At 59.7% G+C, this 12,781-nt stretch overlaps 2 protein-coding genes across 2 annotated transcripts; one reads left to right on the forward strand and one right to left on the reverse strand.

Annotated features, from left to right (window-relative positions):
* Positions 1-729: 729 nt before the first annotated feature.
* EAH_00013080 (hypothetical protein) lies at positions 730-2,223 on the reverse strand (the record flags this gene model as incomplete). Its single annotated transcript, XM_013394539.1, has 2 exons — positions 730-1,160; positions 2,208-2,223. The coding sequence occupies 2 exons, from the start codon at positions 2,221-2,223 to the stop codon at positions 730-732; spliced, it is 447 nt and encodes a 148-aa protein (XP_013249993.1).
* Positions 2,224-2,403: 180 nt separating this feature from the next.
* On the forward strand, positions 2,404-11,440 carry EAH_00013090 (glycoprotein 96-92, putative; the record flags this gene model as incomplete). The annotated part of the gene is made up of 6 exons (XM_013394540.1): positions 2,404-5,964; positions 6,312-6,942; positions 7,095-7,811; positions 8,024-8,164; positions 8,685-8,761; positions 8,957-11,440. 6 exons carry the CDS (start codon positions 2,404-2,406, stop codon positions 11,438-11,440), a joined length of 7,611 nt encoding a protein of 2,536 aa, XP_013249994.1.
* Between the last annotated feature and the right edge of the window lie 1,341 nt (positions 11,441-12,781).

Consider the following 12,781-nt stretch of genomic DNA (forward strand, 5'->3'; position numbering starts at 1 on the left):
CCGCTGCTGCAGCAGCGACTTGAAGATAAATGCAGCAGCAACAACAGGAGACACCGAAAATACTCCAAAGAGCAGCACTTTCATCCACGTTCGCCAACGTTGGGGCCGCGGAGGCCGTGACGGCTGCAGCAGCAGCAGCAGCAGCAGCAGCAGCAGCAGCAGCAGCAAAGATGGAAATATAGCAGGATGAGACAAAGGACCAAACAAGCGCAGCACAAGCGAACACTCGCCGCCGCTGCTGTCACGCGAGGGTGCCCTCGACCGCAGCAGCAGCAGCAGTAGCAGCAGCAGCAGCAGCAGCAGCAGCAGACGGAAGAGGCAGCGGTCTCACTGGCGGCGACGCAGTAAAGCCTGATCGCAGCTGCAACGGGGCTTCCGTTGCTTCAGGGAGTACATAATCCCCTGCAGCAGCAAGTGGTGCGGGCTGAGCAGACTCAGCAGCAGCAGCAGCAGCAGGAGACGCAGCAGATGTTGGTTGCTCTCTCTTCGACGGCTGATGAGGCTGCTGCTGCTGCTGCTGCCGCATGCTAGCGGAAAGATGTAGCAGCCGCTGCTGTTGTCGGAGCGCATAAACCAAAGAAACGCCAGCAACAGCAGTTGCAGGTACTTGTGCTGCTGTTGCTGCTGTTGCTGCAGCTGTTGCTGTTGGCTCTGCACTGAGCAGAAGCAACTGCCGCTGCATCCTTTGCTGCCTCTGAGTACTGCTGTGGGGCACCGCTGCCGCGAGCATCATTCCAACTGAGCCCCTGCAGCAGCAGCTACCTGCTGCTGCAGCTGCTGCAGCAGCAGCAACGGGCGACTTACGAGAACCTGCTGTTGCTGCTGCATGCCGTGGGGCAACCAGCCCCTTGAAGGAGACGAACCGCATTGACGCTGCCATCTCCTTGTCCTAGTTGCATGTTGCAGCAGCTGCTGCTGCGTCTGCTGCTGCAGCAGCTGCGTCTGCTGCAGCAGCAGCTGCGTCTGCGTCTGCTGCAGCTGCAGCTGTTGCCGTTGCTGCTGCTGCACCAGCTGCAGGTGTTGTTGCAGTGAGACGGAACGCAAGCACTCTCTCAGGCTGTGCTGTTGCTGCTGTTGTTGCTGCTGTTGCTGTTGTTGCTGCTGCTGCTGATCCCCGTCGAGTCTTGGTGTGTAAGATACTGCAGCGTGGAGCGATGGAGCTGCAGCACAGGGACATAACAGCAACAGCAGCAGCAGCTGCTGCTGCTACAGTTGGTTCTGCTGCTCCTGCTGCTGTTTTGGTCTCCCTGGTGTACTCTCGAGGCTGTGAGCAGCAGGCGGAACCGAACCCCCGGCAGCAGCAGCAGCAGCAGCAGCAGCAGCAGCGTGAGACGAAAGCAAAAGGCTTTGGAAGGAGGGGGGAAACAGAAATACTATTAACAACCGCTGCTGCTGTGCTGCAGTTGTAGACTTGCCCCTTCGAGCGCCCAATCTTCCTGCTGCTGCTGCTGCCCTGCTGCTGCGCTGCTGCTGCTGACGCAGCTGAAGGAGGGGTGGTGCTGCTGCTGCAGCAGAAGGCAGGCTTCTGCTGCTGCCGCCTGAGCTTGAGGTTGTTATTATTGTTTTGTTTATATTTTACTTATTAAACAAAGAGCTGCAGGGCCTCAGTCTGTTTCCTTAGCCTTGCGCTCTCCTGCTCTGTCGGGGCAGCGCTCTCTGCTGCAGCAGCAACAGCAGCAGCAGTAAACGCAGCAGCAGCTGCGGCTCCTCCCGTTTGCAGCTTCTTTCCGCCAGTTCCTTTGTCGTTCCTTGGCCTCTGCTGGGCTAAACACCGCATCTTGCCGCAGCGGAGCAGCAGCAGCAGCAGCAGCAGCAGCAGCAGCGACCTTGGCAGGCGCACACCCTCCCTTATTGGGGCATCCCTTTCTCGCTGTTCCTACTGGCTTCTTAGCGCTCAGGTGTATGTACACCGCCTCAGCTGCTGCAGCAGCTGCAGCAGTTATACAGGCCCTTCAAACATGTTGGCTCCGTAGGGGAGGCACAGCAGCAACTGCAGCACGGCATTAAGACGCCATCCTAGGAACAGCAGCAGCAGCAGCAGCAGCAGCAGCCACAGCAGCAGCAGCGCGGTGGTGCTGTAGCGACGAAACAGGCCCTCATACGGCCTCCGCATCTCCAAGGCCCCCCAGCAGGCCGCAGCAGCAGCTGCAGCAGCAGCTGCAGCAGCAGCAGCAGCAGACAGCACCCGCAGTAACGACACTACCGACCATTCTGTACAAACATTCTAGCTGCCGCTTTTGATTCTACCGCAGCAGCAGCAGCAGCAGATGCTGCTGCTGCGCTGTTGCGGTGCTCTCCGCTGATGCAGCACTCCCGTAGCCACTGCAGCCGCATCGGCTTGGGGGGAAAGCAGCGCAGCAGCAGCAAGCAGCAGCAAAAGCAGCAGCAGCAGCAAAAGTAAGTATGGCGACCCCGCGAGGTCCGACACCCCCTGCACAGACCCCCCGGGGCCCCACAGCAGCAGCAGCAGCAGCTGCTGCTGCTGCGGCTGTAGTGCTGCCGCAGCCATGCACCCCTAGCAGCCGCAAGGCGAGTCTACGCTCTGTACCCCATGCACTTCAGAAGACCACGCCTTGCAGCAGCAGGGGCAGCAGCAATAGCAGCAGCAGCAACAGCAGCAACAGCAGCAGCAGCAGCAGCAGTGTGTCTACTGCTTGCGACAGCAGCAGCATCAGTACTACGTGCAACAGCAGCAGCAGAGCAGCCTCTGCTGGTAGTGGAAGCAACAGCAACAACATTCAGGCGGATGCAGCAGCAAAACACAAGGTCGCACCCTCGCCTTGGTCCTGCACGAAGCAACAACAGCAGGAACTGCAGCAGCAGCAGCAGCAGCAGCAGCAGCAGCATCACGGAGGCCGTAGATCAACAACCTCGCACATTGCTTGCAGCATATCATCAGACCCGGCGTCCCCCGATTTTCCAACAGCAGCAGCAGCAGCAGCAGCAGCAACTTCATACAGTCATGTGGATACAGCAGTAGCAGCAGCAGCAGCAGCAGCAGCAACGGCACCGAAGGCAGCAGATGCAGCGCGGGCCTGCCGCGAGACAAACGGCAGCGACACACCACGCGCAGCAGCACTGCCAGCGGATACAAGGGCAGCAGCAGCAGCAGCAGCAGGTGCAGCAGCAGCAGCAGGTGCTGCTGCCTCTGCTGCTGCTGCAGGGTCTTTGAAGGTGCGTCCTGCAGTGGGTGCGTGCAAGCGGCAGCAACCCACCATACTTCCTTCCCTGCTGCGACGCGCAGCAGGGCCTTCTTTGTCTCTAAAGGCGGAGAGACCGACTGCAGCAGCAGCTGCAACGGGTGCAGCAGCAGGTCCTGCTGCTGCTGCAGTTGGTGCAGGCGATGCTGCTGCAGGGACCGCAGCAGCAGCTCCCTCTGCGGGGAGCGGCCGAGGTCTGTGGCTGAGTATGCAGCAGCAGCAGCAGCAAGCAGCAGCATGCTTGCATGCAGCAGGGCTGATGCTCGGCGTGCAGCCATCCGCACATGCAGCAGCAGCAGCAGCTGCTGCTGCTGCTGCTGTTGCTGCAGCTTCCTGTGCTTCAAGGGACTCGGGGCTGCACTCTGCTGCAGAGCCCAGTCGTTTGACGCCGTCAGCAGCGAATTTGGGGGCGGCGCCGGTGCAGCAGCAGCAGCAGCAGCAGCTGCAGCAGCAACAGCAGATATCTGTGCCTAGCAGCAGCAGCAGCAGCAGCAGCAGCAGCAGTACCGCCAGCATGGGGCTCCCAGCTGCTGCAGCACCTGCTGCTGCTCCTGTTGCTGCTGCTGCTGCAGAAGAACCCGCGTATCGTATTTCTGCTTCGTTGTGCATTCGCTCTGCGGCAGCAGTTGCTGCTGAAGCAGCAGCAGCAGAAGCTGCCGCTGCAGCAGCAGATCCTCACAGTTTGTTCGCCTGCGCGACGCCTTGTGAGTCCACTTCAGCAGCAGCAGCAGCAGCAGCAGCAGCAGCAGGTGAGTCGGTGAAGGCATGCCGGCTGCAAGGTGCTGCTGCTGTGCCTGCTGGGGGTCCTAACGCTGCAGCACTAGGCGGCAAAAGCTCCACAGCAGCAGCAGCAGCAGCAGCAGCAGCAGGGGAGAAGTTCTGCAGCTGCTGCTTGACAGGGTGCGATCGATATCCCCCAGTGCACGGGCTCTGCTACTTACGAAGGGGGGCTCTCATTGTTTGGAGGCAGCAGGCCTTCCTTCTTAAGGGCGAGGCTTGGCTTGCTGCTGCTGCTGCTGATGGCAGCAGCAGCAGCAGCAGCAACGGTAGCGGCGGAAGCAGCAGCAGTTGGTGCAGTAGCGCCGCCGGCGGTGCGTTATCAAAGGAACGACAGCAGCAGCAACAACAGCAGCAGCAGCAGCAGCAGCAGATGCCAGGAGACGACGACTCGATGGGGCTGTCTTGCTGCTGCCCTCTCGTGAGGCTGCAGCAGGACGCAGCCAACAGCAGCTGCTGCACGAGCAGCAGCGGGAGCAGCAGCAGAAGCAGCAGCAGCAAAGACTTCAGAGGGGAGAGGGGTAAGCACGCAAATCATCGTAAGTGCTTTGTTGCTGCGGATGCTGCACCCGACAGCTGCGGCAGCAGCAGCAGAACCCGCAGCAGCAGCAGCGATGAGCGCTCGCCGCGCAGAAGCAGCAGCAGCAGCAACGACACAGAAGACAAATCTATCTGCTGCTGCGAAGCGTCGGATGGCAAGAGCGACCCTAGTCCCACCAGCAGCAGCAGCAACAGCAGCTGGAGCAGCGGCAGCAGCAGCAGCAGCAGCAACAGCAGCAGGCTGTGTGCGTCTTGCAGGTGCAGCTTCGCGTCCGAACCCCCCTCTTGCTGGTTTGCTGCTGCTGTTAACCTCCGTTGCTTCTCTTTGTCTCTGTACGGCTCTTCTGCTGCAGCACGAGAAGCAGCACTTCGCTTCTTGGTACAGCAGCAAGGCAGCATTAGCTTCGTTGGCAAGCAGCAGCAGCAAGATCTGCAGCGGCTGCTGCAGCCATCAGCCATTACATATGAAGAGCACATAGCTCTGCAGCAACAGCAACAACAGCAGCAACTGGAACAACAGCAACAGCAGCAACAGCAGCAGCAGCAACAGCAAATGCTGCAGAAATCGGATGCGTACATGTTGAGGTTGCAGCAGCAGCAGCAGCAGCAGGACGTGCTGCTGCAGCATAGGCCGCCTCCGCAGGGAGCAGAGCGTCACCACCCCTTGCTGCGGTCCCGTAGGTCGCTGCAGCAGCAGCAGCAGCAGCAGGAGCGACCGGACAGACCCAAGAGACAGCTGCCTCCACGCCTTAGAGACCCTGAAATCTCTGGTGCTGTCTCCGCTGCAGAGAGCAGCAGCAGGAGCTGCAGCTCGACGCCAGCAGCAGCAGCAGCAGCAGCAACTAGCTCAGTAGACAGTCTCGATTCAGCCGGGCCAGCGTCTCCGGTGCCGGCTACTGCAGCAGTAACTTCTCCGAGTGCTGCTGCTCTCAGCAGCAGCAGCAGCAGCAGCAAAGTTAACAGGACGCCTGTATCGCGGCCCCTGAAGCTGTGTGGGGTGGTGCCGCGTTTGGAGCAGCTGCCGGGTGGTGAGGGCGATGAGAGAGGCGCAGCAGCAGCAGCAGCAGCAACAGCAGCAGGAGGCTACCGCGTCGGTGATTTCTTGCAGGGGTTGCTTGCATGCCCTTCTGGCAGCGGATCGAAGCAGCAGCAGCAGCTGCTGCGCAGCAGCAGGAAGCGAAAGGCAGCACCTGCTGCTGCAGCGGACGGCTCCGGCAGTTCTTGGGGTGGTGGCCCTCGGAGTTACAACAGAAGCAGCACCACCAGCAGCAGCAGCAGCTGCGTGTTCAGCAGCATGAGTCGCGTGTTGGCTGAGAAGGAGGCTACCCGTGAGGGGCGTCTGCTGCTGCGCAATGCCCTGCTGGCAGGCTGTCTGGTCCCTGCAGGCGAGGAGTTTGCTGTCTCTACTCTCGATGATATTGAAGCACTCCCAGCAGCAGATCCTTTCGTAAGCTCTCATTCACCTGCTGCTGTTGCTGCTGCTGCTGTTGTTGTTATGCTGTTTTTGTCGTTGTTGTGCTGTTGCTGCTGTACTTGCCGCTGCTTGTGCTGCTGTTGTGCCTCTTGCTGCTGTTGCTCTTGTGTCTCCTGCTGCTGCTCTTGTGCCTGCTGCTGCTGCTGCTGCTGCTGCTCTTGTGTCTGCAGCAGCTGCTGCTGCTGCGCTCTGCTTGCTTTCACTGCTGTTTGTTGGTGTTTTGGTTGGCCATTATGGGCCGAATTCGTGCGGAGGCTGTTACTAAGGTGCCTCCCGCTGCTACTGCTGCTGCTGCTGCTGTTGCTGCTGCTGTGCTGCAGTCTTCGAGCTGGTACCTAATGCAAGTCTTCTTGCAGACACACAAACTGCAGCGGAGTCAGGTGATGGATGTAGGAACTACGCGGCAGCTGCTGGCGGCGAGGAGGTTTGTTTATTTGCTGTCTCCTTATTCAGAATCAAGGACGTTTGCTGCTGCAGCAGGCGCAGGCCCTGCTGCTGCTGCTGCTGCTGCTGCTGAGGCTGTCAAGCCAACCCCCACTCCGCCCACCACCAGGCAGCAGCTTGCCATCGCCGCCAGCAGCAGCAGCAACAGCAGCAGCAGCAGCAGCAGCAAGGCGGTGCATGCAAGCAGTGCTGTTGGCCCCAAGTTTGAAGGGATGCGTGCTGCCGCAAACAGCAGCAGCACCACTAGCAGCAGCAGCAGCAGCAAAACGGACCCCCAGCAGCAGCTGCAGCACCTGGTGTCGCAGCAGCAGCTGGCTTTGGCTGCACAACAGCAGCAGCTGGCGTCCGCTCAGCAGCAGCAGCTTGTCCTTCAGTACCTCATTCGCAAGCGGCAAGAGCAGCAGCAGCAGCAGCCTCAGCAGCAGGCGCAGCAGCAGCAGCAGCAGCAGCAGCAGCTCGCATCAGCGGTACCCCCCACAGACCCTACGGCTGCTGCGGCCACTCTCGGTAAGGAATCATTTTGGCTTCAACGTATGAGCACTCTTGCTGATTTGGTAGCTAGCTAGCTAGCTAGCTAGCTAGCTAGACGCCATGGGTGGGTAGTGTGTGCTTCCCGGCGCCTGCATGTCGCGCTGCTGTCTTGCTGCTGTTTGCTGCAGGTGGAGAGCCGCAGCTGCACCCGCAGCTGCTGCACCAGCAGCGAATGAAGCAGTGGCAGCAGCTCTGGCAGCAGCAGCTGCTGCAGCGGCTGCAGCAGCAGCAATCGACCCCACAAGGAGTAACGCCTGCTGCAGCGCAGCAAGCCCTGCTGCAGCAGCAACAGCCTCAAGGGGTTGCGGCTCTTTGGCTCCAGCGTCCGCAGTGGCGTCTTCCTTTCTGGACTTTGCTGCCACAGCAGCAGCAGCAACAGCAGCAGCAGCAACAGCAGCAGCAGCAGCAGCAACCGCTACAGCATCCGAACGGACCATCTGCAGCGTCGGCGGCTCCACCAGTAGACGAAGGGAAGCAACATAGTAAATCTGCAGCTGCAGCAGCAAAACCCACAGCAGCAGCAGCCACCCCCGATGCTGCTGCTGCTGCTGCAAAGGTCTCCACTCAGAAGGGAAAAGGCGAGGAGCTCTGCAGCCGTAGCAGCAGCAGCGGCAGCAGCAGCAGCGGCGACAAAAACTGCAGCAGCAGCAAGGGCAGCGGTAGCAGCGGGAGCAACGCCAGCAGCAGCACAAGCAGCAGCAGCAGCAGCAGCAGCAGCAGCAGCGGGAGTTGCCGCGCCAGTTTGCTGCCGCCTGGCTACGGCGAGTTGCCGCAGCTGGAGGCCTTAGTGGACGCTGCTGTGCTGCTGAGCAGACACTTCAAGCCTAACCCCGAACCCCACTCAGGTAAATAAACAGCAAGAGCAGCAGCAGCAACTGCTGCTGCTGCTGCAGCAGAAGCAGCAGCAGCAGCAGCAGTAGCACGTACAGTGTACGGCCTTTAGCGACGAGGAGTTGGTTTGCAGTGGGGGCGTTTGATTTGAGGTGAATGCGGGACTGTATGCTTGCTGCTGCTGTTCCTGCTGCTGCTGCTGCTGCTGCTGCTGTTGCTGCTGCAGAAGCAGGTGCGCGTCTAGACAGCAGGCGGCCGCTGCACTGCGTGTGGCTTGATGAGAGGAGACAGCCGCAGTGGCGCTGCAGGTGGACAGCTTCTGCAGGGCGTCGATTTAGCAGGACCTTCTCTGTCAACCTATTCGGATGTATGCTGCTGCTGCTGCTGCTGTTGCTGCTGCTTCTGTTGGTGCTACTTCTGCTGCTGCTGCTTCTTTTGGTGCTTCTGCTGCTGCTTCTGTTGGTGCTGCTCCTGGTGCTGCTGCTTCTGTTGGTGCTGCTGCTTCTTTGGTGCTGCTGGTGTTCTTGCTGCTGTTAGTGCTGCTGCTCGTGCTGCTGCTGATGTTGCTGCTGCCGCTGCTGTTTCTGCTGGTGCTGGTGCTGCTACTGTTCCTGGTGGTATAGCTGTTTCTGCTGCTGTTGTTGTTCCTGTTGTTTCTGCTGCTCATGGCGCTGCACCTGAGCCGCGTGCTGCTTATGCTGTTGCTGCTGCTGCTCGTGGTGCTGCTACTGGTACTGCGGCTTCTTATGCTGTGGTGGCTCCCGCTGGTGGCGCTGCTGCTGCTTGTGTAGGCCAGGCTGTGTCTTGCTATGCAGCGGTGTTGTTGCCGCTGCAGCTGCAGTTGCTGGTGTGAGTTTGCTGCTGCGTTTGCTGCTGCTGCGCTGCAGATGAGTCGGCGAAGCGTTTGGCTGTCTGGTCCAAACTCCTTGTCTCTACACCTCACCAGCGACGGGCTTGTCTTCAGGTTTGCTGCTGCTGCTGCTGCTGCTGCTACGTTTGCTGTTGTGGCTGTTGCTGCTGCTGGTCTTGCTGCTGTTCGCGGTGTTTGTGCTGCTGCTGTTGCTGCTGCTGCTGGGCGCTTGCTCGCAGTCGTAGGCTTCCACGCATTCTATCTCGACCAATGCTGCTGCTGCTGCTGCTGCTGTTGTTGCTGCTGCAGGAGCTGTGGGACTCGGTGCAGCAGCAAGTGCGGCATCCGCTGCCACACGAGGTGGCGGCGCTGCTGAAGCACGGGAAGGTCAAGCCTGAGGTTTGCTGCTTTGAGTTGAGGCCCCCTGCGTTGCTGCGGCACCAGCAGCAGCTGCTGCTACCGCACCACTTCTCCCATACCAAAGCTCAGGACCAGCAGCAGCAGCAGCAGCAGCAGCAAGAGGAGCAGCAACAGCAGCAACCGCGCGACTCCCAACCTCCCACATCCTCTTCGTCTATAATTGGGCCTTCGAGCGGCAGAGAGCGGCGGCAGCAGCAGCTGCAAGAGAAACAGCAGCAGCAGCAGCAGCAGCAACCCGCAGAAGCGGTAGTACCTTCGCCACGGCTTGATAAAGAGCGGCGCTCTGCTGCTGTTGCTGCCAGTGCTGCTGCCGTAGCCAGTGCTGCTGCAGTTGCGGCGGGTTCTAGTGTGTCTGGGCCTCCAGGTGGCGCTCAAATGCGTCGTGCTGCTGCTGCAGCTGGTGCTGCTGCTGCTCCTGCTGCTGTGACGGCAGCGACAGCAGCAAGCGGTAGAGAAGACAAAGTGCTAACAGAGGGGAACAGCCGCCTCCGGAGTGCAGCCGCAGCGCCAGCAGCAACGACAGCAGTAACGACAGCAGCAACAGCAGCAACAGAGGAGGCCACAGCAGCAATTCCAGCGGTGCGACGGAGGGGGCTGCGACAGCGTGCAGCAGAGAAAGAGGAGCCAGCAGCAAAAGAAGAAGCTGCTGCTGCAGAAAGCCCTTCAAATGCTGCTGCTGCTTGGACAGGTCATGCTGCTGCAGCTCCTGCTGCTGCTGCTACTGCAGCTGTTACTGCAGCTGCTGCTTCTCCAGCCGCTGCTGCTGCTGCAGGACCCCGCACTGCAGCAGCAAAAGCTGCAGGGATCTCGCCGGCAGCTGCAGCAGCAGCTTTAGGCCACAGCAGCTACAGCAGCCGCAACAGCAGCGCAGTCCCTGCTCGTTCAGGTGCAGCAACAACCAGAGCAGCAGCAGCTGCTGCAGTTGCTGCAGCAGGCGGAGGATCGCCTGCTTCTGCAGCTTCTATAGAGAACAGCAGCAGCAACAGCAGTAACATCAACAGCAGCAGCACCAACAGCAGCAGCACCAACAGCAGCGGAAACAGCGCCAGCTGCTGTTTGAAGAGGAAGCCTCCTCTAACGGAAGGCAGTGACACAGTGTGTGATGCTGCTGCTGCTGCTGCTCCTGCCGTTGCTCCTGCTGCAGTTGTTGCTGCCTCCCCGCGGGCTTGTACAGAAGTAGAGACAGGACGCCTGAGGGGTACGATGCTGCTGCGGTGCCGCAACCCACGACAGCAGCAGCAGCAACAACAACAGCAAGAAGTGCAACAGCCGCAGGAGCAACAACAGCAGCAACAGCAGCAGCAACTGCAACAGCAGCAGCAGCAGACTGTTAAGCGCCGCCATCTTGAGTCGGGCCCAGGGGACTCCAGCAGCGAAGCAGACGAACCTAGCCATGGTGCTGCAGCACGGCGTCGCACCTGCAACGGCAGCAGCAGCAGCAGCAACAACATTAGCAGCAGCAGCAGCATTCGTAAGTCTTTATATCGCCGCACTGCTGCAGGGGCAGAAAACATCCGATTGCCACAGGGCAGCAGCGCCCAGGAGGAGGGCTCGCCTGCGGACAGAGAAGAAATTGCTGCTGCTGCTGCTGTTGTTGCTGCCGCTGGAGGCAGCAACATTCGCAGCAGCGACAATCCACACAAAAGCAGCAACGGCAACTGCAATAACAGCAGCAACGAATCTCCCAGAGAAGCGCGACGAGGGCGCCGCAAGGCTGTTGCTGTTGCTGTTGCTGCTCCTGCTGCTGCTACCGGCAACAGATGCAGCAGCAACATTAGCAGCAGTAGCAGCCTGCCTTCGCTCTCTGCTGCTCATGAGGCTCCAGGCAATACGCCAAGGGCTGCAGCATCCACAGCGTACATGTCACTACGGCCTAGGGCAGCAGAAGCAGCAGCAGCAGCAACAGCAACAGCAGCAGCAGCAGGCAGCAGCGCTAGCAACAGCTCCACGCCTCAGCAGCAGCAACCGCAGCAGCAGCAGCAGCAGCAGCAGCAGCGGACGGTGGGCAAGAGAAATGGCACGTCAGAAGACGCCGGAAGCACGCCTTCGCTTCCTGCTGCTGCGGCAGCAGCAGCACAAACTGCAGCACCAATTGCAGCACCAGCTGCTCATAGGCCCCGGCAAAACAGTGCGAACTCCAGCACCAACAGCGGCAACAGCAGCAGCAACAGCAGCAGCAGCAACAGCAGCAGCAGCAACAGCAGCAACAGCAGCAAAAGCAGCGCTCAGCACCGCCCCCTCCTTCGTTCCTTGCGGTCTATGGCGACACGAGCATCAGCAGCTGCTGCAGCAGCTCTTCAGGCCTCGCCTCGGGGAGTGTCTGCAGCAGCAGCAGCAGCAGCAGCAGCAGCACATGCGTGTGCACTGGATTAGGAGGGGCACGGTGCTGCATCTCAACGAATGTTGGCAGTACGGCCTTTTGCTGCTGCTCTGCAGCAGCAGGCGGGTTGTTTGTGTCTTGCAGCAGCAGAAACTAAGTGCTGCGATCCCGGCTCTAAACAGTGGAGCAGCTGCTGCAGCACCAGCAGCAGCAGCACCTTTGCAGCAATATCGTACCCGAGGGGCAGCACGCGTTCTGCTTCCTCCTGTCTGTAGTGTCTCTTGCTTTCGCTTACAACCTGTTTTGTTGTCTTAATAGACATGTTTTCATGCTGCTGTTGATGTTGCTGCTGCTGCTGTTGTTGCTGCTGTTGCCTTTGCTGCTGCTGGTGGAAGGGTTCTTGTGCAGCCGAGGGGTGACTGCCGGGTGAAACGGCAGCTCTTGGGCCTAGTGCTGCAGCAGCCAGCAGCAGCAGCAGCTAGTCGCATTCACAGTAGAATAGAGTTTAGGGTTTAGGGTTTCTAGCATAGACAGGGCAGAAGGACAGCCAACTACGGCTTAGCTATGCAGCGCATCAGCAGCAGCAGCAGCAGCTGCTGCTGCTGCTGCTGCAAGGTATTGCGTGCACCTGCGCCTGACATTGCTGCGCACACCTGCAGCAAAGTTATTTAGATGATGGTCGGTCTCGTTACACTAGTTCAGTTGCTGCAGCAGCAGAAGGAGTACTGCTGCTGCTCTTGCTGCGACAGCAGCAGCAAACTGAGCTTGTTGCTTCTCGTTGAAGCCTCTGTAACTGCAGCACAACTTGCGGCATTCGGGATCTCTTAAAGGAACAAGGATTAAGAAGATAAAGCAGACAAATAGCTTTTTGGGGCGCTGAAGCAAGCTAACTGCAGCAGCAACAGCCTTGTTTGTTGCTACACCCAATGCTGCTGCCGCCGCTGTTGCTGCTGCAGCAAAATCCAAGGGGGCTACGATAAAGGGGGCTTCAGCAGCAGCAGCAGCTGCTGCTGCTGCAGGATCCTGCTGTTTACAGTTTCCATTTCCCTACTACAACTGCTGCAGCAGCTGCTGCTGCTGCAGCAGAAGCAGCAGCAGCCGGTGGTGCAGCTTCTTGCACCCGGTACGCAATCGGCAAAACCCGTATGGGCCTACAAGAAGCATGCGTGACTGCAGCAGCAGCAGCAGTTGCTGCTGCTGCTGCTGCTACACTTGCAAAGGAATTCCGGCATTCGTGCGCCGGTCTTAACAGCTGCTCTCAGGCTAGAACACAGAGCAGCAGCAGCAGCCTTCATGTGCACATGCACATTGCTGCTGCTGCTGCTGTTGTACTCAACGCTTGAAGTCAGACACAGCATTAGCTGTCGCTCCTCTGGGTCTCCAGGATCTGCTCG

The sequence above is a fragment of the Eimeria acervulina genome, genomic scaffold, assembly GCF_000499425.1.
Source record: "Eimeria acervulina Houghton genomic scaffold, Eah_scaff74, whole genome shotgun sequence".
Lineage (NCBI taxonomy): Eukaryota > Apicomplexa > Conoidasida > Eucoccidiorida > Eimeriidae > Eimeria > Eimeria acervulina.